This window comes from Zootoca vivipara, chromosome 2, assembly GCF_963506605.1.
Source record: "Zootoca vivipara chromosome 2, rZooViv1.1, whole genome shotgun sequence".
NCBI classification, from domain to species: domain Eukaryota; kingdom Metazoa; phylum Chordata; class Lepidosauria; order Squamata; family Lacertidae; genus Zootoca; species Zootoca vivipara.
In genome coordinates this window covers 63,576,103-63,599,451 of record NC_083277.1, presented here as the reverse complement: position 1 = coordinate 63,599,451, position 23,349 = coordinate 63,576,103, and the positions used below count along the sequence as shown (strand labels likewise).

Here is a 23,349-nt window from a genome sequence, read left to right as displayed (position 1 = left end):
AAGATAACGTTGGTAATAATCAGCAGTGTTGATCCACTCATACAATTATGGCTCATGGCTCTACAGGAAAACAGCTCTCTACGACTATGCAAAATACACACACACACACACACACACACACACACTCAGTCAATGCCGTTGATGGTGTCATGAATATAAGCCTGTTGTCTGAAAGCAAAAAAATGCTTGAAATACACTATCTATACAAGGTCAGGATACCTGCATTTGACACTCATCGTTGAATTTCCAAGAAGCAGGTTCATGTGGTGTGTGAAACCTTGGGCCTGTGGCCCTCCAAGCCTCTCTATCTGGTCCTCAGGACTCTTCCCCAAACCCTCCCCAGAGCCACACACCCTCTTCTCTCCAGGGCACCAACACTGCTTTGCACCCTCCTTGACTGGAATATGTCATTGAACTGCCCTTTGCCTGCCTGGATGCAGAATAGAGAGGGTGTGTGCAATGAAATCAGCTGCCCTGATGTACAAAGATAAATTTTACTTCCTTTTTTGTTCTGCCTAACATTGCCTCTGGCCCTGCCCACCCCTGGCATGTGGCCTTCAGGACATGGTCCAGAAGGGAATGTGGCTGCTTGGCTAAAAAAAGTTCTCCACTCGTGAAGCAGAAGTTTCTAAGGTGTTTGGAAAGTGCTGTTTTTGTACTAGTACCTCTTTGTTCAGGATCAGCAATGCCCATGCAGCCTGCACCACCAACTTCTCGTTTCGGAAACAGGGGAGGTAAGGATGTAAGTGTACCAGTGAGGCCTGAGAGGCTCTTCTCAGCTGGGTTACACGTTTCCAGGAGATTTCTCAACCAGAATGCCTGCATGCTTTGAGGATGTGCAATATATTTCCCTCTGCTACAGTGTAATGCATATTCATATTTACATTTGTGTGATATTTTTATACTGCCCTTCCACCATATTCCTGGGGTGCTTTACTAAAGCAAAGGTAGCCAACTCATTGTTGGACTCCGATTCCCATCAGCCCCAGTCAGTACGGTCAGTAGTCAAGGATGATGGGAGCTGCAGTCTAACAACACCTGGGAGAAACTACCTTGGCTACCCCAGGAAAAAAAAGAACAAGGCAATGAAAATACCAAATAAATAAATAAATAAATAACAACAATGCCATGCAGGACATTTGTTGAAGAACCATACCTGAGAACTGCACCCTTTCATCATCATGGCACAACTTGAGCAAACCACGTGGACCAGTTACGGGCCTGTATCTCTGGCAAGCCCTTTCTAAAGTGATGGAGGCCACACAGTATATAACTGAAGAACCACTGTGGCCCGGTGGTAGACTAGGGCTGGATCTATACTCACTCTTTAAACATTCTTAGAACGATGCTGTTGATATGATTCTAACATAAAAGGCCTCTTGATTTCTCATTGGCTTCCTTTTCTACAAGGCCTACCCACTTATTTCATGGGGAGAACTCTACAGCGCTCTCTGGTGTCACATTTTAATAACGCATTATTGATGTTTTAAAAGAACCTCATCATCATAACCCTTTTAAAAACTCGTTTTTAGTGTTATGAGTGCAGATGAGTCCTAAGTCTAGTGGGTACCAGACTCAGGTTCCCACTCAGCTCTGAAGTTCACTTAGATGAGCTTGGGCCAGCCGCTATGTCTCAGTCTGCCCAGCCTCGCAGCCTCTTCTAAATATATTATAATGTCCACCATGTTGAGCCCCTTTGAAGACAAACAGGAAATAAATGCAAAGAACGTGCACTCTGGCTACTGGAAACAATATAACTGAGCTCCCTTTGTCTGAAAAGTGGCAAAGGAGGTTTTGGCACACCATGTTCATGAATAAACTTACATATCAGAAGAGGCTTTGGGGGAAGTAGCCAACTGTCAGTGGGAGGAGAGCAGCTTCTGCCTTAATTTTAATTTCTGAGTGCATGCAGGTCCCTGCCACACAGGCAGCAGCATCCCTGAGGCAAAAAAGAGCTTCCTTCTCCACAGTTCTTCACACTTACGAGCCTGTGAGGCCACCTGCCTGCCTCCCACTCCTCCTCCAAACCATTTTCAGGGCTTATCTCCCTTCTAGAAAGAAAAGTGTGGGTTGGGAAATTTCTCCCCTTCTTATTTGTTCAGCAAATCCTTTCTTTCCCCCTGCAGCTCTGGGAGTGAAGGGCCTGATTATATATTGTCACATGATAATTCCACTCAGCCACTTCTTTTGCCTGCTCATTGGGGGGGGGGATTGAACTCAAAGAACTCAGACAGAGGCATTCTGCTCTTTTTCTTTGCCTTTCTCCGATTCCCCCCAGCCCTGCCTTCTTCATTTCTATGCCCCTTCTCCATCTTCTTTGCCCCTCCCCAACCCTCTTTGGGACTGAGTATTGTTACAATTCTATGACAAACATTAGGGTGGAAAACATCTTCTTTCATCAGCTCGTGCATTCAGAGCGATCAATCAATGGTATTTTTCCCCAAGAGAAGCTAGTTTTCCCCGCCACACTAATGATAAGAGCAGCCTCTCCCAACCTGCTGCGCTCTGAATGTTTTGGACTACAACGCCCTGCGCAAATCATTCAGAAGTCACCAGGTCAAGGAACTACTGGGGTTTTGACCATACTATCAAATTTCGAGTGATGGAAGACACTCGGCTACGAGTGATCGCCAAAGAAGAAGAATGCTGCCAAACACACCAGTGGATTATTGTAACAGAAATAATTCCTTCAAAGGGAATTTCTGTAAACAGGGATTCAGATTGATGTAAATAATAATAAAAAATAATCCTGCTGTAAAGCACCAAGCAGTTGTATAACACTTTCGGAATGAAAAATTCCTTACTGAACAGCACAAGTCATGGTCTCTCTCTCTCTCTCTCTCTCTCTCCCCCCATTATTTCTTAACACAGAAGATATTTGATACAAAAAGGTCATAGATGACATTACAGTTTCCATAGATGACCTTAAGTCAGACCTTACAACCATTTCCCCCCACATCACAAGTGTAATTTACTGAAACTTATCATTTGAATTTAAAAAAAACTGCATTGAAGACATAGTTTGTAAAAAAATATATTAAACTCTATCATGCAGTTTTCAAAAGCTAAGAAATAAAAAATGAAATTACAAATAAAAATATAACCTCCCCCCTGAATATTGTGTTTTAAATAATCTAAAAGATACTAGATCGTGCATGTGTGTCAGAGAGAGAGAGAACAAAATCAAATTATAAGGAGCTCATATTTTACATGTTCTCTAGTTCCTGTCTCAGGCTTCAGTAAATGTTCAATAATACAACGGTAAGTTCTGTCGTAAAACCTTTCAGAGTTTTTCAAGAGTGCCATCAAGTGTGCCAGTGGGGTGATCTAGTGCACATTGTTCACTTAGGTTTTCAAAATCTTTTGGACGACGTCCCTCTCCAAAATGCTCCTGAGAAAGCTTCGCAGTCCTGGGACAGGAGAAAGGCCCTCTTATGCTTCAGTAAAGAACCAGAAGCAAAAAAGTAGGAATAAATGGGCAGTTCCATGCTAGAGATCATTAGGAAAAGGATCAACGAATAAAAACATCAAGATTGCAATGCCTTTAAATAAACCTATGGTGTGATTGCACCTTGGAATACTGTGTACTACTGTTTCCTGCATCTCGCAAAAGTACCTTGTGGAGCTGGAAAAGGCATAGGAACGGGCAAGAAAAATAATCAAGGGGCTGGAGTAACACCCTCATGAGAAAGGGTTACAACTTTGGGAGCTATAGAGATTGGGGGGAGAGCAGGAGCGTAATGGAAGAACATGATAGTTGTGTATAAAGTATGTACAGTATAGATAAATTATTGTTATTATTCTACCGTATAGATATTCCCCGCTCCCTTTCATAATACTAGAGCTTGAGGTCATGCAAATGAATCTGAATGTCGGGAGATTCAGGGCAGACAAAAGGAGCTTCTTCACGCAGCTCATAGCTGAACTACGAAATTCCCTTTCACAATATGTGCTGATGGACACTGATTTAGATAGCTCTAAATGTGGATCAGAGAAATGCATGGAGGAAATGGGGATCAATGGCTATTGTTGTCATGATGGCCATATACCACCTCCAGGTGCCAGGTGCCGAGGAAGAACAGCTGGGGAGCGCTATTGCTCTTAGGTTCTGCTTTTGGGTTTTCTATAGTCCTCTGGTTGGCTACTGTGGGAAAGAGGATGCCGAAGAGGCCCTTGAACATAAGTGTGCTCTTGTGTTTTTACAGTAATTTTAATATTGATTTACTGGATAAAAGGTGTGCATTTCTGCTGGTGACAACAACTGGGAGCTAATGACATGGAATTCCATGCTCTTTAATTATCCTGTGCTTTCTTACAGTGCATGTGGACCATTTGGAGCTGGACCATATGTGCATCTAGAAGATGCATGATGCTGGTCTTAACCATATATTGATATTATTGCAAACTGGAACTACAGAGCTTGAAGGGACCGAAGGGTAGTTTCACCACACCTGGTATAACCAAAGAGGAAGGGATACAAATCTTAAGAAGAGGTATCAACCTGTAGGAGAATTGGGTGCTGCTGGCGCACTTTAGTTTGTGAGCTATCTGTGTTTACTACTCTCTTTGCACCAGCAATGATCAAGGAGGAGACATGGCACAATCCCCTTGGGGAGGGGGTGATTCAGATGTGCTGATTCAGCATTCCGAAGACTTGCAGCTTAGTATGACCAGAAGCTCTGTGGCAGAACATCATATGCTCAAAGTGTCTCTTACGCCTTTCTAACCTCTCACTGAAAACACCACTGTATACAAATTACTGTTTTCCTTGGAAGTTCATTCCGTTACCGATCAGATCTTAATTTAGAACAATGTTCTTAATGCTGGACTTAAAATAAGGTTACCAGATTTTTTTCAAAGAATCCAGGGACACTTTTTTTTAAGAGGAAAAAAAAAGTTACTTTAAAAAAAACATTTTTTAAAAAAATTAAGAAGTAATATCTTCTCTTCTGTTGTCTCCTCTGTCGCGCGGCCTTCTTATGGGCCTGATCTCTTGGAGCACTAGTCGCCATGGAGTAGGCTCGGGTCGGACCTGGGCTCGGCCATGTGTCCTTGCCCTCCCGGTGCTCTCCTACCTCTCTTCCTCAGCAGCAGCAGCAGCATGGCAAGGTTGGGGCTCCCCTCTTTTTCCTCCTTCCTCTTTCTCTCTCTTCCTTCTCCTTCTCCTCTCCTCCTTCTCCCTGCATTGGCTCCGGGGTTTTTACTGGCCCTGGAGTGCCGCTGGGCAGTCGGCCAGGTGGCTGGGCACTCTCGCTCCTGGCTCGATTTGGGTCGGGGGGGTGTTAGCGGTTCCCCGAGTTGACGTGCCAGGCATCCCCGGTTCCCCCTTGGCAGTGGCAGCGGCAGTCTCAGCAGCCTGGAGTCAGCCTGGCAGTGCAGTTGGCTCTGGCTCGCTTCAGGAGCTGCTCGCTGCCATGGCACCCGCCATTTTGCCTCACCGGAAGTCCCCATATGATGTGTCTTGTGCTGTTGAACCAATCACGCAACATTCATTCCCTACTAAAAAATCTACCACACTTAAATCCAGGGACATTAAATGAAATCCAGGGACATTCCAGGGACGGATTTGTAAATCCGGGGACTGTCCCCGGGAAATGGGGACATCTAATAACCATAACTTAAAATGACTTTAAAACCATTCAACATAGCTAGGTAAAGATAGATAGATGATAGATAGATAAACCATAATGTTTCTCTACCAACAGTTCTGTTTGATATGGCACTAGAAAAGCCACCCTCAGAATTTGATGGAGTTATATACTAGAATATACTAGAAGCCTCTCCAATGATTAAGACTGAATTCAAATTTGGATGTTCCTTACCAATGAAAGCTTTGGCTACCTTTACTTGATATTAATTTTGAAAATTGTTCTTTCCATGGCCAAACAGTAGCTTTGCTTCGTCCCAACGGATGATGATGGTGATAAGAAGAGGAAGAAGAAGAAGAAGAAGAAGAAGGAGGAGGAGGAGGAGGAGGAGGAGGAGGAGGAGGAGGAGGAGGAGGAGGAGGAGGATTGGTGGGATCTTTCTTTTGCTTTGATTTTGGACAAAAAAAATCAACCAAGGGTGCTTCCACACAACCTGTTTACTACACATTCAGCCTGATTTGTTTATGGGGAAGTGAAATGATGTTGCATCAAAGTATTATTCTGAACTTTCCTTAGCACAAAAGGTCTGATCCTTTGGGGAAGTGGTTTTGTTGTGCAAGAGCTCCCAATCAACTCTCACTGTGGAACCTGAATTTGCCAGAATGCAACTGAATCCCACCTGGAGACAGTGATGTTCCAAGAATGATTTTCCAGTCCAATTTAAGACAAACATAAATATCAAACAACAATATTTTATACGCTGAATCTCTTTCCTTTCTCAAGTCACTTTGTTCCCCACAGGACCCTGGAAAGGTACATAATCAGAGGTACTGTATTTCACTCCATCTCCACCAGGGGCAGCATACCCACAAGTTCCTTTTCATTGCTTGCAGTCTGCCAAAATGTACTTCGCTTTCTCATCCTGGAGTGCCTTTCTCTTATATAACACAAATAGCAACCTCCACACACCACATCTTCCAACTAACATACACTCCATACAGCCAGTGGTGTGTTAGATCTTTCAAACAGCCATGTTTTAGGAGCACTGTGGGGAGAATGAGAAATGCCAAGTCTACTCCCTGGGTGCTGCCATCTTTATCCTGGTGGGATTTGCAAGCCCATTATTTCTTTGTTGTGTGAATCTAGAATATAATAAGTGGGGGGGGGGTTCCCTGAAAGAGCTATATTTTTGTTACATATTTACTCAATATGAGAAGGGTGTGACCTTAGGCATTTCCACAAAAACATAATGCATGTTAATAATGCTAATGATGGTGTATCCAAAATTTATTGATAGTAGCCCAGTACTCAAAATAATCTCTTGAAACAAATAATTTGCATACCAGTGGATCCTCTGTGAGTAGTTCAGTTTGAGGACTAGGACATGAGTTGCCTCAATAAATGCATGAACAAGCTTTTAAGATGCAAATAACATTCTTTGGGGTTTGCTTGTGTTTTGAAAAAGGTGCCTGCCAAACAAGCCCCTTCGTGCCCAGTAAAAACAATCTCTGACAGTGTCCTACATAAGAGTATGAGCTGAAATATCTTAAGATGAAGATATGCATAACCTCGTGCCTCAAGTTAAACAAAACCTCTCCAGCAAATCCCACTTGTTTTGGCTTTCTTCCTGAGGAAGTGGCCATCTTGCAGCCGTGTTGAGTAACATGTAATGCAATATCCAGAAAACATTTTAACAACGTGGCTCACTGCTCAAAGGACCATGGAAAACAGTAGGTGAAGTGTGCTTTGGGCAGATCTGCCAGACAGAGACATATTCCATGCAACACTTATCCTTTGCTTCCTGCGTCACAGTCAATAACATTTCACAACCAACGGCACATGCACCCTTCCATGGGGTCCAGTGTGACACCATCAATCTCCTCTTAAGCTGTAACAGAGGAGGAAAAATGGAAGTTCCGCCACACCCTTCTGTCCATAGGAATGTTTGAGTGAAGTGCTGGGAACAGGGAACGAGCCAGGATCCAACAGGGTGAGGGGAAAAGTCAGTAATGGATGCTGACCATACCAAACTGTTGTGAGGTAACCAAAGATAGCCAGCTTTTTTATTTTTAACCTTGTCACTGAATTCTCACACTGTTGGAACACTGTGCCCTCTCTTTGCAACCATCTTTCTGAGTCAGGTACCATCTAAACGCTGCTCCTTATAAGCTCTCCATCCAATTCAGTGGCTCTTGTGAACACTTCACAGCCGTTAGCACCCTTGAGGGCTGGGGGCGATGTTAGAAAGCTTCCCGAAGAAATAGGTTTGAGTCTTTCCCAGGTGTCAATTAAGAAGGAATCGCACTCATCTTCTGGACTGAAATAAAGCTTTGCAGAGATCTGGCCACTGACTCATCACTCTGCCACCTATGCATGATTTAACAGACCAAATGTTTGTGAAAATAAATGCAATGTCTGGTGAACCACATCTAAATATGTTCCCTACACAAATACATATGTGCAGACACATCAGAGGGGTACATGTACCCTGCTAGTTTAAACGGGTTCAACTTCTGTGGAGTTGACTCTTACTGAATTTATCCCACTTTGTCCTGTTCCCCGCTTTAAACTGCATGTGCTAAACCACATGTGTTAACACATGAGTCTAATTTCCTCTACCACCCCTTCTCAAATCTTGTTTGCCATGAATATATCCCCCAGTGCAACTAAATGCATCCAAAATTCCAGGTATTTGCATGCAAACATTTATATGTATGCAAAGTACCACTGTGTGGACTTGGAGAAACACAAATGCCAGCAAACAGACACACCTACATATTCAAATCAGGGGCACATATTCACAATATGTTGCAAAGACAGAAAATGCCAGCACAAACGAGAGGGTTTCAAACAAAGGATTATTAATACAGACCCTTAGGATTGTCAACGTGTGTGGAGAAAAAGCACATAAACACACAAAAATTCGTAAATGCTCACTATTTGAGGATCATTTTTAGGAGATATACTTCCAGTCTTGAACATCTAAATGTGCTCTTATGAACAAGTTACATATCTATAGATATCGATACAGACGCACATATACAAGGCACGCTACTGACACATGAAAGATATATGCATTGCCTGATAGGCATCTAAGATACTTGATCATGTAAAGTGAATTCTCACGTCCTTTAATGAAAGTGAAGTGCATATGCAAAGTGAAACAGATCTGTAAATTCACACGTGTGGTCATATGCACACAAGCATACTTGGAACAAGAGATATGCAAGCTGACTGCAAAAGAGAGGTGCAAACCTAGCTGTGCATGCAAAGATGTGATTTAATATGCAAAACTATACACTGTCACAACTGTTCATTACAGTCTCAAAAACCCAACTGGCATTCTCTCATTCTGTTTCTATTGCATACCTGTGAGTGTTTTTACACACAGGTTTCAGGGTTCTCTCTAAAACTGTCTCACCTGAAAAGAGGCTTAAGGGAATGTTAGCAACGGGGCAACTGCAATCCAGGGCTGCTTTAGAAATCATCGGTCCTTCGTTCCCTGGGAAGACAGTGACTTCCCCGGAAAGTTGTTCTTTGTGAGGCAAATCAAGCACATCAACTTCCCCAAGAAGAAAGTGGCACTTGGCGTAATTATTTTAACCAGGATCCTACCGTGTTTCCCCCTTTTTAAGACGGAGTCATAATATAAGCCATGGCAGGATTTTAAAGCCTTTGTAAAATATAAGACATACCCCGAAAATAAGCCATGCCTGCAGGGTCGGCTCCCAGCAGCGCTGGGCATGGGAGAGAGGAGACTGAGCAGCCACTGTGGCATTGCGCTGCCAGAGACTCGCAGCCACTGAGGAGCTTGCGGCGCCGGGGCTTGCAGGCGGCTCTCGCCTTGCCGCCCTTTCTCCTGCTCCCGGGGGAGACGTGGCTTCTATTCCCCATTGCCAAGGAAACAGCCCGGGGGAGAGACGCCAGAGCTGAGGCGCCCCCCGCCCGCGGATCCCACGTGCCGCCGAAAACGGCAATGCTTAGGGCCCCCCACTCCTCGCCCGAAGTGGAGTAAGGCCCCCCGAGCGGTCCAGGGCTTGCTTCCGAATGCGCAGGGACAGGACTGCGCTGTTAAACTCTTTGCAAACTCCTTGCCCAAAAGAAAGCTGTCCTGCAGAGTGCCGGATCGAGGAGCCGGTCTGCAGAGTCAGCGCCCAGCAGCGCGGCGCTGGATTGAGGAGGCGGTGCTTCGTGCGGAGCTGCTGGGCGCCGACCCGGCAGGCCGCTTCCTCGATCCGGCGGCCTCCCGGGTGGGCGCCCAGCAGCGCCGCGCGGAGCACCGGATCGAGGAAGCGGCCTGCCGGGTCGGCGCCCAGCAGCTCCGCACGAAGCACCGCCTCCTCAATCCAGCGCCGCGCTGCTGGGCGCTGACTCTACAGACCGGCGGTGCTCCGCGCGGCGCTGCTGGGCGCCAACCCGGGAGGCCGCCAGATCGAGGAAGCGGCCTGCCGGGTCGGCGCCCAGCAGCTCCGCACGAAGCACCGCCTCCTCAATCCAGCGCCGCGCTGCTGGGCGCTGACTCTGCAGACCGGCTCCTCGATCCGGCACTCTGCAGGACAGCTTTCTTTTGGGCAAGGAGTTTGCAAAGAGTTTAACAGCGCAGTCCTGTCCCTGCGCATTCGGAAGCAAGCCCTGGACTGCTCGGGGGGCCTTACTCCACTTCGGGCGAGGAGTGGGGGGCCCTAAGCATTGCCGTTTTCGGCGGCACGTGGGATCCGCGGGCGGGGGGCGCCTCAGCTCTGGCGTCTCTCCCCCGGGCTGTTTCCTTGGCAATGGGGAATAGAAGCCACGTCTCCCCCGGGAGCAGGAGAAAGGGCGGAAAGGCGAGAGCCGCCCGCAAGCCCCGGCGCCGCAAGCTCCTCAGTGGCTGCGAGTCTCTGGCAGCGCGATGCCGCAGTGGCTGCTCAGTCTCCTGCTCTCTCCAGTGTCCAGCACCGGCGCAGCTGGGCACCGACCCTGCAGGCTGCCTCCGGAACCCAGCAGCAGCAACGCTGGCTGCCGTAATTACAGTTAAAAAAAAATTAAAAAGACACCCCCCCGAAAATAAGCCATAGGCTTATTTTCTTGGGTAAAATAAATATAAGACGGTGTCTTAAAATGTGGGAAACACGGTAGTGCCCTTGCCCTCTTCCACCGGGTTATCTCAGAACTACAGATAGCAACACAAGTACAGTATGTATACACACACAGCAAGTGTGAACAATGTAAGCAAGCGGTTTTAACACTTCCCACACTGATCTCATTGCTTTACAAAAGTAGAGGAATGTGGAACCCTTATTTTATCAGCAGACTGAAAAAAATGTTTTGCCAGCTACAAGACTGGCTCTCCTTTCTTAGAAGCCCCCCTCCTGCCCTCTTTTAAGCCTACATTTCCCTGCTCTCCTGTGAGTTTGTTTTATTGCTCACTCCGTTGCCTTTTCTCCCCCCCCCCCCCCGGGATGCCAGCTGTTCTCATTCTGGCTGATGCCTCAGTCCAGTACTCTCATTCATTTCCAGTACAATCCCTGCCCCCAAAACACACACATTGTATCTGTCTTTAACTTACTTCCCCAGCTCTTCAAAGAGCTGATATTCTTCCGTGAACCGGGTGCAGGTGATGGTTGCCATCCTGGATGGTGACTGCCTCCCCTGGCGTGAAGTTTTACACAAACACCTCTCCTCTCTTGAGCACGCACTTTCTCGTTTTCCTCTTCGCTCCTAGCGCTCTCGCCTTCTCAGAGGTAAATAAGCGAATATGTATGATTGACAAGCCTGGAGATAATGATGAGGGCAATTTGTCTTCTCAGCCTCACAAGCCTTCGTCAGCATCCAGTTCTCCATAGCAACCACCTCTGGAACGCCCTGGTTTTGTTGCCTGGGTAACTGCTTCCCAAACACCTGCTTCGCCCGCTACTTTGCAGCTCTCTAACGCCCTGACTCTGTCACTGTGAAAACTGCATCCTTAGCCAGAAAACAGAAGATGACTTGAAGGAGAAGACCATATATATATATATATATATATATATATATATATATATATAGGCAAATTAAGTCAAGCAACTGAAAATTAACTGGGGCAAAAAGGTTACTATGGAAACTGCAGTTTCCACATTACAGGATGGTCTCTGGAAAGACAGGATGCTGTTGCCCTGGCAACTGCATCTTATTCTCCAGAAAGACAGGTATTGCTGCGTTGCCCAGGCAACTGCAATACTTTCAAGGTTTAAAGGAATACTATGCTTCCTTCAGCCACAGCTACTTTTGGGGGAGATATAAGGGGCTGCTTCTGGAGGCACCTGTAAGTCTTACTTAGGACAATTAGAATGGGGTGCCTTTAAAGGGATACACCATGGTTTTTGAAAAAATAAAGTATAAAGCAGTCTGAATTTTTCCAATTCCTGTAGGGGGAGCAGCTAAAACTAATTCAGAATCTGCAAAACCTTCTGGAAAGCAGCAACTGAGCTTTATTCCCAGTAGGGTGTCTGGCCCAGATTTCATGCACTTTCTGTTTCTGCCATTGGAACTTAGAAAAATGAAAATGAAAAAAACAAACATTTCCTGAGGAGTGGGGAAGGAGAAAGAGAGAGAGAGAGAGAAACAAGAACAGCATGATACAGTAGTTAGTTATATGCAGCTGATGATGAGGAAAAGCATCCTGATGGAAGGACAGGTTGCCTAGCAGACATCAGTCCTTGTGTGGATGTGATTATGGAGTGTGGGCTGAGTTAAGGATGCTGGAAAAGTATGCCTACATTTTGAGAGCCATATCTTCTGCCAATAACCCCGAAATCCTCCATCTCTAGCAGTTGGGAATGCAATGAGCCAGCCTTTTCACATATTAAAAGGTCACCCACACAGGAAGAAACATATTAAATATGTTTAGGCTTTTACACATCTTTGTAATGCTTGTGAGGACTATTTTATATTAACTGTCCTGAGTTGTGTGGCAAATGCTTGCTTATTTCTAGTTTTCATATTATTATTTTTCAGCATTTCCATCCACGAAGGTGTGTAATCAAAGGATGTGCACACATGGCATCTTATTTTAGAGTCCATGGAAACTGAGCATTCCCCCCTTAACTAGTCCACACACAACCTAGACCTGTTGCTTGTTTTTCCCTCCTGAAAAACACTTCTTGACAAATTGGTTTCATTGCAAAAATAAAAGCTCATTGCATATTGATTCTGCATCATAACCCACAGCATAATTGGTAGTCTCCAGCAATGGGGAGTGTATCCTTACCTGCCCAATGATATTGTTGGCGGGCATATACCAAGATTGCAAGGAGAGAATTTTCAAACAGGGTTTTTTCCATGGTACCCACACCCAACTGTCTGCATGGCAGGATCTACAGTTAATTTTAAATGTTTTTAAAGCGTTTTTACTTTGTTGCACTGTGAACAGTGGTTTTTATTTATACATTTATATATTTTATTTTAGTTTGGGGTGGGATAAATGTTGAGTTAGGGTGGGGATTAGTTTTATTTCAGTATAATTGTTTTTGGCTTTTTTTACTTTTACTATTTTGTTAGGCTATTGTATAGTTTGTATTGTTATAAAAATTATATGGGGGGGAGCAGGACACCATTATTAATGAACAGAGAGGGGTGACAGAATTTGACAGCTGCAACTACCCAGAATCCTGTTCAATGCCATCTTCCCCGTCTCCTCACCCCTCCCGCTAGGACGCGACCCTGCCTGAAGGAACGCTTAAGGATCTCTCTGTATTAGAATTGCCGTTTTATGTCTCAGAACCTTTATATATCAGGACTACTACCTTTTGCATAGAATTCTCTGTATAAGATACCGGTATGTCTCCTGTAAAAGGAAATACTGCATAACCCGTGCATGACCCCAGCCCACCTGAACCTTGCCCCATCGCCTTCCTGATTCAAAAGACACCCATGGACAAAGATGGATTAACTGGGACAGTTTATTCAAACCTCCAGAAGTGTCACCTTTTACATAATCCCAGGGATCATCCTTGCGTGACCTGGGGGAAAACACCTGCCAGATGGACCCCAACCCCTCGGCAATCGCCAGGAAAGGCTCCACCTCAACTCCCATCTAGACTGATCAAACAAAGGGAAACCCATCATCAACGGAGGAGAACAATTGACATTTCACCATATGAAGAAATAGTCGTATCAACACCCAGTTAATCCCATCAGCACCCATTTTCCTTGCCTTTCCCGTCCCTCCCAGTCCAGGGATTTCCACGTGGGGACAGAAAGGTATAAAAGGGAGATGCATCATTTCCCAGGGTTCCTTCCTACATTCTTTGAGGCAGGGACCCTACAGCTGTAGTTCTTTCTTTCTGTAATAAAAGGATCAGTTTGTTTTTCCTGACAGCATCGTGTGGTCTCTGTCATTTCCCGGCGGAGCTGAACTTAGTGCAAATTTTGGAGCTTCCGACCCACGTCTGTCCTTCCTAAAAGGCAACACATTTTGGGGTACATTTTTCATAACAGTATTTTGCTTTTTAAGGGGAAGGGTTGCCTGGGAGGGGGCCTCAGCCAACAGAATGGCTGGGGCAGGTTCCACAGGGGCAGAAGCACTGGGACACCTGATCTCAGTGATCACGGGCAGGAGGAGGAGCTACGTTAAGACCAGACCATGTCATAACAGAGGATGCAGGTTTAGTCGTTGTTTGAAGACTATCCCTGTCTCCGGGTCTGGTCCTGACCGGAAGGATACTGAAATCAGCAAGGGAAACCCACATGGCCTGAAGGTGCTGCTGTGCAATGCCAGGTCAATGATGAATAATACCACTGCCATCTACGACCTGGTTGTGGATGGAGGACTTGACCTGGCATGTGTGACAGAGACTTGGTTGGATGAAGCAGATGAGCCTGTCCTTGCCGCTGCTTGTCCACCAGGTTTCTCTTACGCACAGCAACCCAGGTCATGTGGGTAGGGAGGGGGGGTTGCAGTGATTTTTAGGAAGTCATTAGTTTGCACCAGGGGTCCTATTGGGAAGACCCAGTTTTCTGAGTGCATGTTCTGGAAGTTGGGCAATAGGGGCAGTACAGGATTCCTTTTGGTGTACTGACCTCCCCACTGCGGCAAGGATTCCCTGCCCGAGCTGCTTCAGGTCGTGGCGAACGTGCTCCTGGAGACACCTAGTTTGGTTGTCCTAGGGGATTTTAACATCCATGCCGACACGACCTTACAAGGGGCCGCTCGGGACTTTGTGAAAAGCATGACCTCCATGGGGCTGTCCCTGAATAAGTTTGGCCCAACTCATAGCCGCGGACATGCCTTAGACCTGGTGTTCACCTCTATGGATGTTGGTGGCCTGACATTAAGTAAAAGTGAAACAAAATAAGTGCCATGGTCAGATCACTTCCTGGTGCAACTGGACTTCTCCGCGACCCTACCCCTCTGCAGGGAGGTGGGACCGATTCAGATGGTCCGACCCCGCCACTTAATGGATCCAAATGGTTTCCAGAGAGTGGCAGGGGATGTTTTATCCCATGTTGATAGCCTTTGAGCTGATTCCCTGGTGACCTGTTGGAATAAGGAGTTAACCAGGGCTATTGACTGTCTGGCTCCAAAGCGTCCTCTCCGATCGCATGGAGCCCAGACAGCCGCGTGGTTTTCCCCGGAACTGAGGGTGATGAAACAATCGCTGAGACGGGTAGAGCGCTGGTGGCGGAAAACTCACTCTGAATCGGAGCAGACACAGGTTAGAGCTCAACGTCAAGCCTACCAAGTGGCGATGGTGAATAGGACCTTCTTCACCGCCTCTATTGCATCTGCAGAAAACAGCAGCAGGAGACTCTTACAGGTGGTTCGCAATCTAGCAGAACCACCTTCATCATCGGGGCCTGGTAGGGACCCCAAGATCTCCTGCAATGCTTTTGCAAAGTTTTTTGCAGATAAAGTCGCTTAGATTCAGAAGCCGCCCAGAGTGGCTGGGGAAACCCAGCCAGATGGGTGGGGTATAAATAATTATATAATCTATACTGAAGGAAGCATGTTGAGGATGACCATGAATGACTGCATAGCGAGAGAAATGACATTTCGGCACTACAAATGGGTGTGTACACAGCCAAAGAGCAACCAATGTTATTTCCTTTTCCTTCAGATACTAAATTCTACTACTGGGCTTCTCATTCTTATATTGTATTTTAAAATCAAAGTGCCCCCATTTCCCAGCAAGCTATCTTATTGGCAGGCTTTGAAAGAGACAAGAATCCATCATGCTCAGTGGTAGCCATGCTCCAACAGAGACTACAGGCATTAAATGTCCCAGATGCTGTACTGCCTACGTTAGATCCATTCATTGATCCAGATCAGGATTCCAAAAAGCTCTGATCTAAGCAGCATAGACTTGTCCATGCCAGGGCTTGCAGAGAATTCTGGAAGGAAGAACACCAGTCTGTATAGGTGTGAGCAAGCAAAGCACTGTACTAAAAAATAAATCTATTCATTTAACAATCATGGTTTCAGTTTGTGTTCTGATTTCTAAGAGTTCCAGGCCTCTTAAGTCAACAGATGCTTGCACATTAAGAAATATTTCTTTCATAAAACAGGGACAACCAACTCAGAGATTTATACTCAGAGCTATGTGGTGTTTCACAAGTACCGGAAATGATGCAAAGCACTGTACTGGCTGCAGAAATCAACATTCTGACCTTTAATATTTAAAGAATTTTTCTAGACCTCATGATGTCACAAGTTGAGCTTGAAAATGTGTGGGCAATGTCTGGTGTAATCTTTGAACCCATAAAGGGAACAGTAGAGGTTCTATTATTAGACAGCTTTCCTTGAATAACGCCACATTACTATGACGAACAGACACAGAATACCAAGTGTGAAGGAGTGCCCTTGCTAGAGGCAATGGAAGTAATCACCCTCTCCTGTTGTTGCTGTCATGCAGCTGCTATTAATGGTGCAATCCTGTACATATGTAGTCAAAAGGATCTGTCACTGAATGCAATGGAACTTATTCCTAGGTAGGAGTGTACATGATTGCAGCCTCAGGGACATATTGCCTTTGAACTTGCCCTGGTAGCTATTAATAATCTTATCTTCCAACCAGATGGCTCAGGTAGAGCATGAGACTCTCAGGGTTGTGGGTTTAACCCCATGCAAAAAGATTCCTGAATTGCAGGGGGTTGAACTGGATTACCCTTGTGGCCCCTTCCAATTCCATAATTCAATGATTCCATGAATTTGCCCAATTCTCTCTTGAAACCATGTAACCTAGCTAGTGGTCATTAATAGACCTCGCAGCAGCAAATTCCACAAAATAAGCATCTATTGTGTGAGGAAGTACTTCTTTTTGCCCGTCCCAGATCTATTGCCAATCTATTTCATTGGGTGATGCTGGGTTCTAGTATCATGGTACTACTGTAGATACATGAGGGAGGGAGAAAAATGTTCTTCTCCACACCATACATCCCTTTATAAACTTCCATCCTATCCCAGGCATGAATCATGGAAAATCAGCAAATAGATGCACATAGGTTTAACAGACATGTTTCATGCTACTTACAGAATTCACCTTTCCTTGGAACAGAATTTTGATCCGAGTTATTTCTTTAAGTGAAGACACACAGAGAGACCTAAAACTAGGGTGAAAGGCAGACAGGCCATTGCAGTTGCAGCCTGATCCAAAATGCTTTCATCACTAAGGAAGCATGCCACTCACATTCCATTCTCAAACATCTGCAGGTGTCATAGTGACCGGAGCAGTTCTGGACAATTTGTTAGCAGCCAGCATTATTCTCAGTAATGCTAAGAAGCAAACTACTGCTAGTGTGGACTTGTTGCAGAGATTCCTCTCCACCCCCACCCCCATTTTAGAGGTTTTGCACCTCATTCTCTAGGTATGGTAAAGTAAAGGGGGAAAGCCGCAAAACTAACCAGGCTGAAATCAAGTCCCAAGCCACAGAGCTTTTCTGCGACAGGGAGAGAAGGAGGCAGAGAGAGTGGACCAGAATGGGGTGGGGTGCTAAAGTGGATGGAGAAAGATAGTCAGAAAGAATAAGATGGGAGAGAAGGCAATCCTGAATGACTTTCCATTTAATTGCACTTTTGCCATCTTCGTGAAAACACCTGTTTTTATTCCTCCACACAATACACTTCAACTCCATCCACCAACAGGCTTCAGTCAGGTGACATGTTCCATAGAAGAATCAAGCTCCTGTCCACCAGCAAGGGGGGAGAACATTTGACTGAAAATGGGATAACTAATTGTTATTTTTTAATTGCAAAAGGGGAAGCTGGGGGCGAGATGGGCCAGGCTGCATCAAAACTGCATATATCTAAAGCCAAAAGCAGATTCTGTTTCTCCGCATTCCTGACATTGTTACCTCAGCAGTGACTAACGAATGGTGTTTGTTTAAATGGCATGGAATAGTGTTGAGAACAATTTGTCAGCAAATGGCAGGAGGCCCAGCTTGGAACACAGGTCTTAGAACGTCTAGAAATCTATGAATGTCAGACTTCCTGCGTTAGGTCAGAGTGATGGATCCAGGAGAACAGCATTCTGTCTACCAACAGTGATTAGGCAGATGCCTCACAAACATGGCATGATGGTGACGTCTTGGCTCCTCCTGTTTCTAGAAGGGCTAGAGAGAGAGAGTGACTTTTCCCTTTCTGCTTTGCTCTCTCTAGCCCTTCTAGAAACAGTAGAAGACCCTTACAAATATAACGGCTAGTTAACTGCTTTGCTTCCAGGGGGGAAAGTGCTCTGAGCAGACAACTTCCACATTGTCCAGGAAGAAGAAACATATCATCAAAAAAGAGGCACATGGCACAGGTTTGCATAACATTTGCATGTGCTAATTTATATGTACAGATGCAGATTTATAAATAATTACTATAATTTAAATAGAAATACATCTCACTATATTGGGAAGGCTCTGTTTGCTGTCCGGGGGCTAATGATGGCCTCCCCTCTTTCTTTCTTTTAGCAAGGACTTGGATTGGACAACAGAGGGTTGCTTGAAAACAGAGGGTGGTACTCTGATAGCCTTTCAAATACATGACTGTCCTCTGTCAAAAAAGACATGTGGCCACCCTAATTTACATCCAACATGTAAAAAATGAATGGGAGGCAGACACTCCACTGATGAAATTCAGGAGCACACATCTTTCTAGGCAGGGAAACTGGTGAAACCGCAAGGGGGTGGAAAGGAACAGTCTTGCTCCCTCCTCCCTTTGAAAGGGATGCAAGAGGCCTCGCGATCCACCCAGAAATGTTTGAATCAAGAAGAACTTCTTGAAAAAAATTCAGGCACATTGGACTGGAGAACAGTGTCTCTTCTTGCCATCAACTCATTTATTTTTATTTGTTTATAACATTCAGATCTTGCCAAATAGCCAAAAAAACATGGCTGTCATGAAGACTGCAGTGCAAACAATGTAAAAATACCACATATACCGGTATCCTAATCGGGTAAAAGCAGATTATAACTACAAACAAGACAACAAATCAGTCATCAACAGCCCCACATAGTAAAAAATAGACCAGCAACCACATGCAAGACCATAAATAAAGATGTTTAGGGCTACAGTCCTAACCCCTGGTCCTTCCAGCTGGAGGGAATAATTATGTAGCAGACATCCCCATCCACTGGCCTCAACTAGAGGGAGGGAGGTCCACCAACACAGAGGCTCCTGCTTGGGCTGCAGAAACCGCAACACATTGGACACGTCCACCAGCATAACCAACACAGGACACCAAAATGGGGGGCTGCAGAGGAAGAATGGGTGAAGCTACTCAATTCCTAGGACAGACCCCATACCTTCCAACACAAGCTAGCAGGGCAGTTGAGCTGTCACTCCACACTGGCCAGCTCTTCTTCTGCAAACCACCTTTTCTTTGTAAGAGGGCTAGAGACATACTGTACTTCGCTTTTTAAATGAAAGCTCAGAGGCCAATGGAAGCCTTTGCATCTGAGGCTGCCGTGTTGGTGATCCATGCCCACATTGCTGAGGAGAGGGTCTAAAATAGGGTAGTGTGTGAGAACTTCCATAGCTGCCAAGTTTTCCCTTTTCTCGCGAGGAAGCCTATTCAGCATAAGGGAAAATCCCTTTAAAAAAGGGATAACTTGGCAGCTATGCTGTGAGAACCCTGCAATGTAGATTGCAGGGTTGCTCTTCACTGGTTCTGTTAGTTAGGGATGATGGGAATTGTAGTTCCAAAACATCTGGAGGGCCGGAGTTTGCCTATGCCTGCTCCTCAGTCTCCTGACATTTGTCGTGTGTGTTGATGGTGGTTGTTTAAGTGAAAAGCCGTCAGTCTGGAGCAAAGGGGGCTTTCCACCAATCAGGAAGGGAAATAAGGGGAATCTTGGTGGGAGAGGAAGGTTGATTATTGTAAATCCAGAGGTAAAGTGTTTATCAGGCCTCCCACACTCCTGCTGCTGCAATCAACTTACACACACACACACACACACACACACACACACACACAATGCATTTTTCTAACCAGCCAATCCCCCACAACTATATGAACACCTGGAGTCATTGAACAGGGCTTTAATAGAGCCAGTGTGGTGTGTTTTAAAGGTATTTTATTTATTAATTTATAAAATATTTATATGTCAATGAAAATATCAAAGCAGCTTGCAATGGTATCTATGTACAACAAAAACAAATAAAAAATTAGATTTAGAGACCACCAACTAACCATGGTGAATGTATAGCTAAAGCTGTTTCAGATAGGATCACTTGCCTTCAATCTCTTTTTCAACATTTTTGCTTTCATTAGACAAAAAACCCCAAACCTTGGCAGAGTGAAAGCAAACCGCTGCAATTCTGGTCTGCAGACACCTGCCAGAACTAGGCCAGGCTCCTCTGCCTTTCCACCAAATCGCCATGTGAAACTAGCAAGGCAGAGCCAGGCAAGCTGATGGATGGAGACTAGGGAAGTGATTTTAATCATCTTGGGAGAGAGTTTGCCGCGGTCTTGCCAGATAATTGCAGCCCCTTGCAGAGACACATTATGTCTAATGCCATCAGCACTAAATCTGAACTAAAGAAGTATGCCATTGCCAGCAGCAAGGGACTGATGGCTGAGCACCTATTGAGGTAGCACAATGGAAATCTAATTGAATCCAGGAGATTGTCCCCTATAAAATTAGGTATGCCCACATTTACACAGGCACACACATTACAACGGGACACTGGGTCACACACCCCTGCATGCTGATCTGCAATAGGGAGTCCCTTCCTTCCCTCTTCAAGGCCAGCTAAATATTTGCTCTATACTAGTGCTTCTTTTTTTGTAGTAAGGGCATATGTACACTACAGAGGCCTTTCTGCTTTTAGAGCTACCAAGGCTGGCAATTTAAGAACTTGCTATGTATTGCAAGGGCACTTAGACTATGGACATATTAACTTTTCTAGAGATCCCTAGCCACACAATTCTCAAGGGGCTCCTGGAGGGAAGGGAAAGACTATTGCATCAGTTCAAGTCCATGCTGCCTGCCTGGAGCTAATCTGGTTTCAGGATACTTTCAAAGGTGAGGTTAGAGCAGGCATCCCCAAACTTCGGCCCTCCAGATGTTTTGGACTACAGTTCCCATCATCCTTGACCACTGGTCCTGTTAGCTAAGGATCATGGGAGTTGTAGGCCAAAACATCTGGAGGGCCGCAGTTTGGGGGTGCCTGGGTTAGAGCATTGCCACAATATCAACCCAATGTGGGAATTATTTCTTTACAGCTGGGATGGGGAACCTCTGGCCCCTCAAAATGTTGTTGGACTCCAATTCCCATTAGCCTTAGCATAGACAATGGTCAGGGATGATGGGAGTTGCAGTCGAACAACATCCAGAGAACCACAGGTTCCCCTTCTTTACAGTTTCCACATTTTGAACCAGTAAAAAACAGGATGCTGAGTGATCTATGATTGCTTTAGAAAAACCAGGAGCAACTGTGATTATCCTCCAACCACCTGATTGCACAATTGCCTCCATGTTTGTTGTTTCTTGCTTTTGCAATACCAACCCCGGGAGCCTCTAACAGCGAGGCCTGATTTCATGAAACATAAATGAACACATAATTAGAAAGATGCTTTGAAGGCTGTTTTTCATTGTAAAAAAAGGAGTAAAACTAAGTTATGTAAGCAGCTTCTTGGTATGGGGGAGGGGGTGAGATTTTCAATTCGGCAGATTGCCTGCAAAAACTTGCTATGGAGAGAACGGTTGAGGTGAGCAAATGACAGCATGTCTTGTTTCTGATTGAGTGAGTGATGACATGTGTCATGAGAACTCAAGGCAGTGAGGCTCTTCCTGCAGTGCTGGGGAGGGAACGGAGAAGCATTTCTTGGAAACTGGACTGAAAATGAGAGAGCCTCAGCCATTGAGAAAAATTAGGCTAATGAAAAAGTAATGATGGGTAGAATTATTTGATTAATCACACTCAGCAGGCCCAATGAAGCACGGTGAAATGTGAGTGAGATTAGAATACAGAAGATGGTGGGGTGTTTTTGTTTTTTTAAAAGGAGATTAAAGCTCTTTGGTTTTGCTTTAATTTGCAGAAGGTGCTGACAAGGAGGTATGGTCCAGATAAGATTCTGGAATACACATTCAGATATATTCAGATTAAGCTAACCTGAAAGGGGTTCAGCAACAGCACATGACATCACACTTGGGGGGTTGACCATCTCCAGACAGAAGAAAAAACACCTTTATTTAAGATCCCTAGTGCAGGAGATTTTCAGGACCAAATTTCAAATACAAGGTATTCAACAAAAGAAAAAGAACACACAGAATTTTCTGTGTACAATCCAGGAATAGGAGTCATATGACTTTAACTAAAATAGTGTTACACTTAACCCACTTCTCCAGGTGGTAAGAAGTTCCTGGGGTGCAAGTACGAACCAAGTGCACAGTGTGGGTAGGGGCACGATTCAAATATTCCAGCCCCCAGCCCAAGTCCACTGTTTCCACATCAGGTCTCTAGGGAGATAGTCAGCACCCCAAATCACTGTTAGTTTACAATGTCCTAAACTCCACTCTCTGTCCGTGTACCTCAAACTCCAAATTCCTGTCAGGCGCAGATTACATAATTCGCACCATGGGCATGGGAAACATGCCCGTTTTCCCAAAATGCTCCCCATCTTCTCCTGCCTTTTCCTAGACACATTAAAGAAAGCAATCAGCCAACTTCCTACTGAAAGGCAGTTACAGTGGTACCTCGGTTTACGAACTTAATTTGTTCCGGAAGTCCATTCTTAAACCAAAGCTGTTCTTAAACCAAGGCGCGCTTTCCCTAATGAGGCCTCCCGCCGCCAGTGCCCTTCCACCATTCGGATTCCGTTCTTAGACCGAGGTAAAGTTCTCAAACCAAGAAACTGTTTCCGGTTTTGCGGAGTTTGTAAACCAAATCGTTCTTAAACCGGACTGTTCTTAAACTGAGGTACCACTGTACTTGATAACTTTGCTAGACCTACTGAGGCAGTCACCAGCAGTAAGAACATAAGAAGAGGCTGCTGGATCAGGCCAGTGGCCCATCTAGTCCAGCCTCCTGTTCTCACAGTGGCCTGCCAGGTGCCTATGGGAAACCAGCAAGCAGGAACCAAGCACAGGAGCACTCTCCACTCCTGTGGGTTTCAGCAATTGGCATCTAGAAGCATCCTGCTTCCAACCTACCGCAGGTACGAGCAATCCACACATGGCTGTACACGCATAGCCCATCTTCAGACTTTTAGCTTGCCACTTGGGAGGCAGGGAGTAGGGACAGAAGGCATGACACTAATTCTCTCTCACACACATGTGCATGCAAACACACACACAACCCACTCGCTAAATGCCTTCACAC

General features: G+C 45.3%; 1 protein-coding gene across 1 annotated transcript in view; it reads right to left on the bottom strand.

Annotated features, from left to right (window-relative positions):
* The window catches only part of CAMK2A (calcium/calmodulin dependent protein kinase II alpha), a 114,273-nt gene extending 102,909 nt beyond the window's left edge, over positions 1 to 11,364 (bottom strand). The window contains exon 1 of the mRNA XM_035105659.2: positions 11,134 to 11,364. Coding sequence (XP_034961550.2) covers positions 11,134 to 11,195 — 62 coding nt within the window. The 5' untranslated portion in view covers positions 11,196 to 11,364. The remainder of the gene's footprint in view (positions 1 to 11,133) is intronic.
* Between the last annotated feature and the right edge of the window lie 11,985 nt (positions 11,365 to 23,349).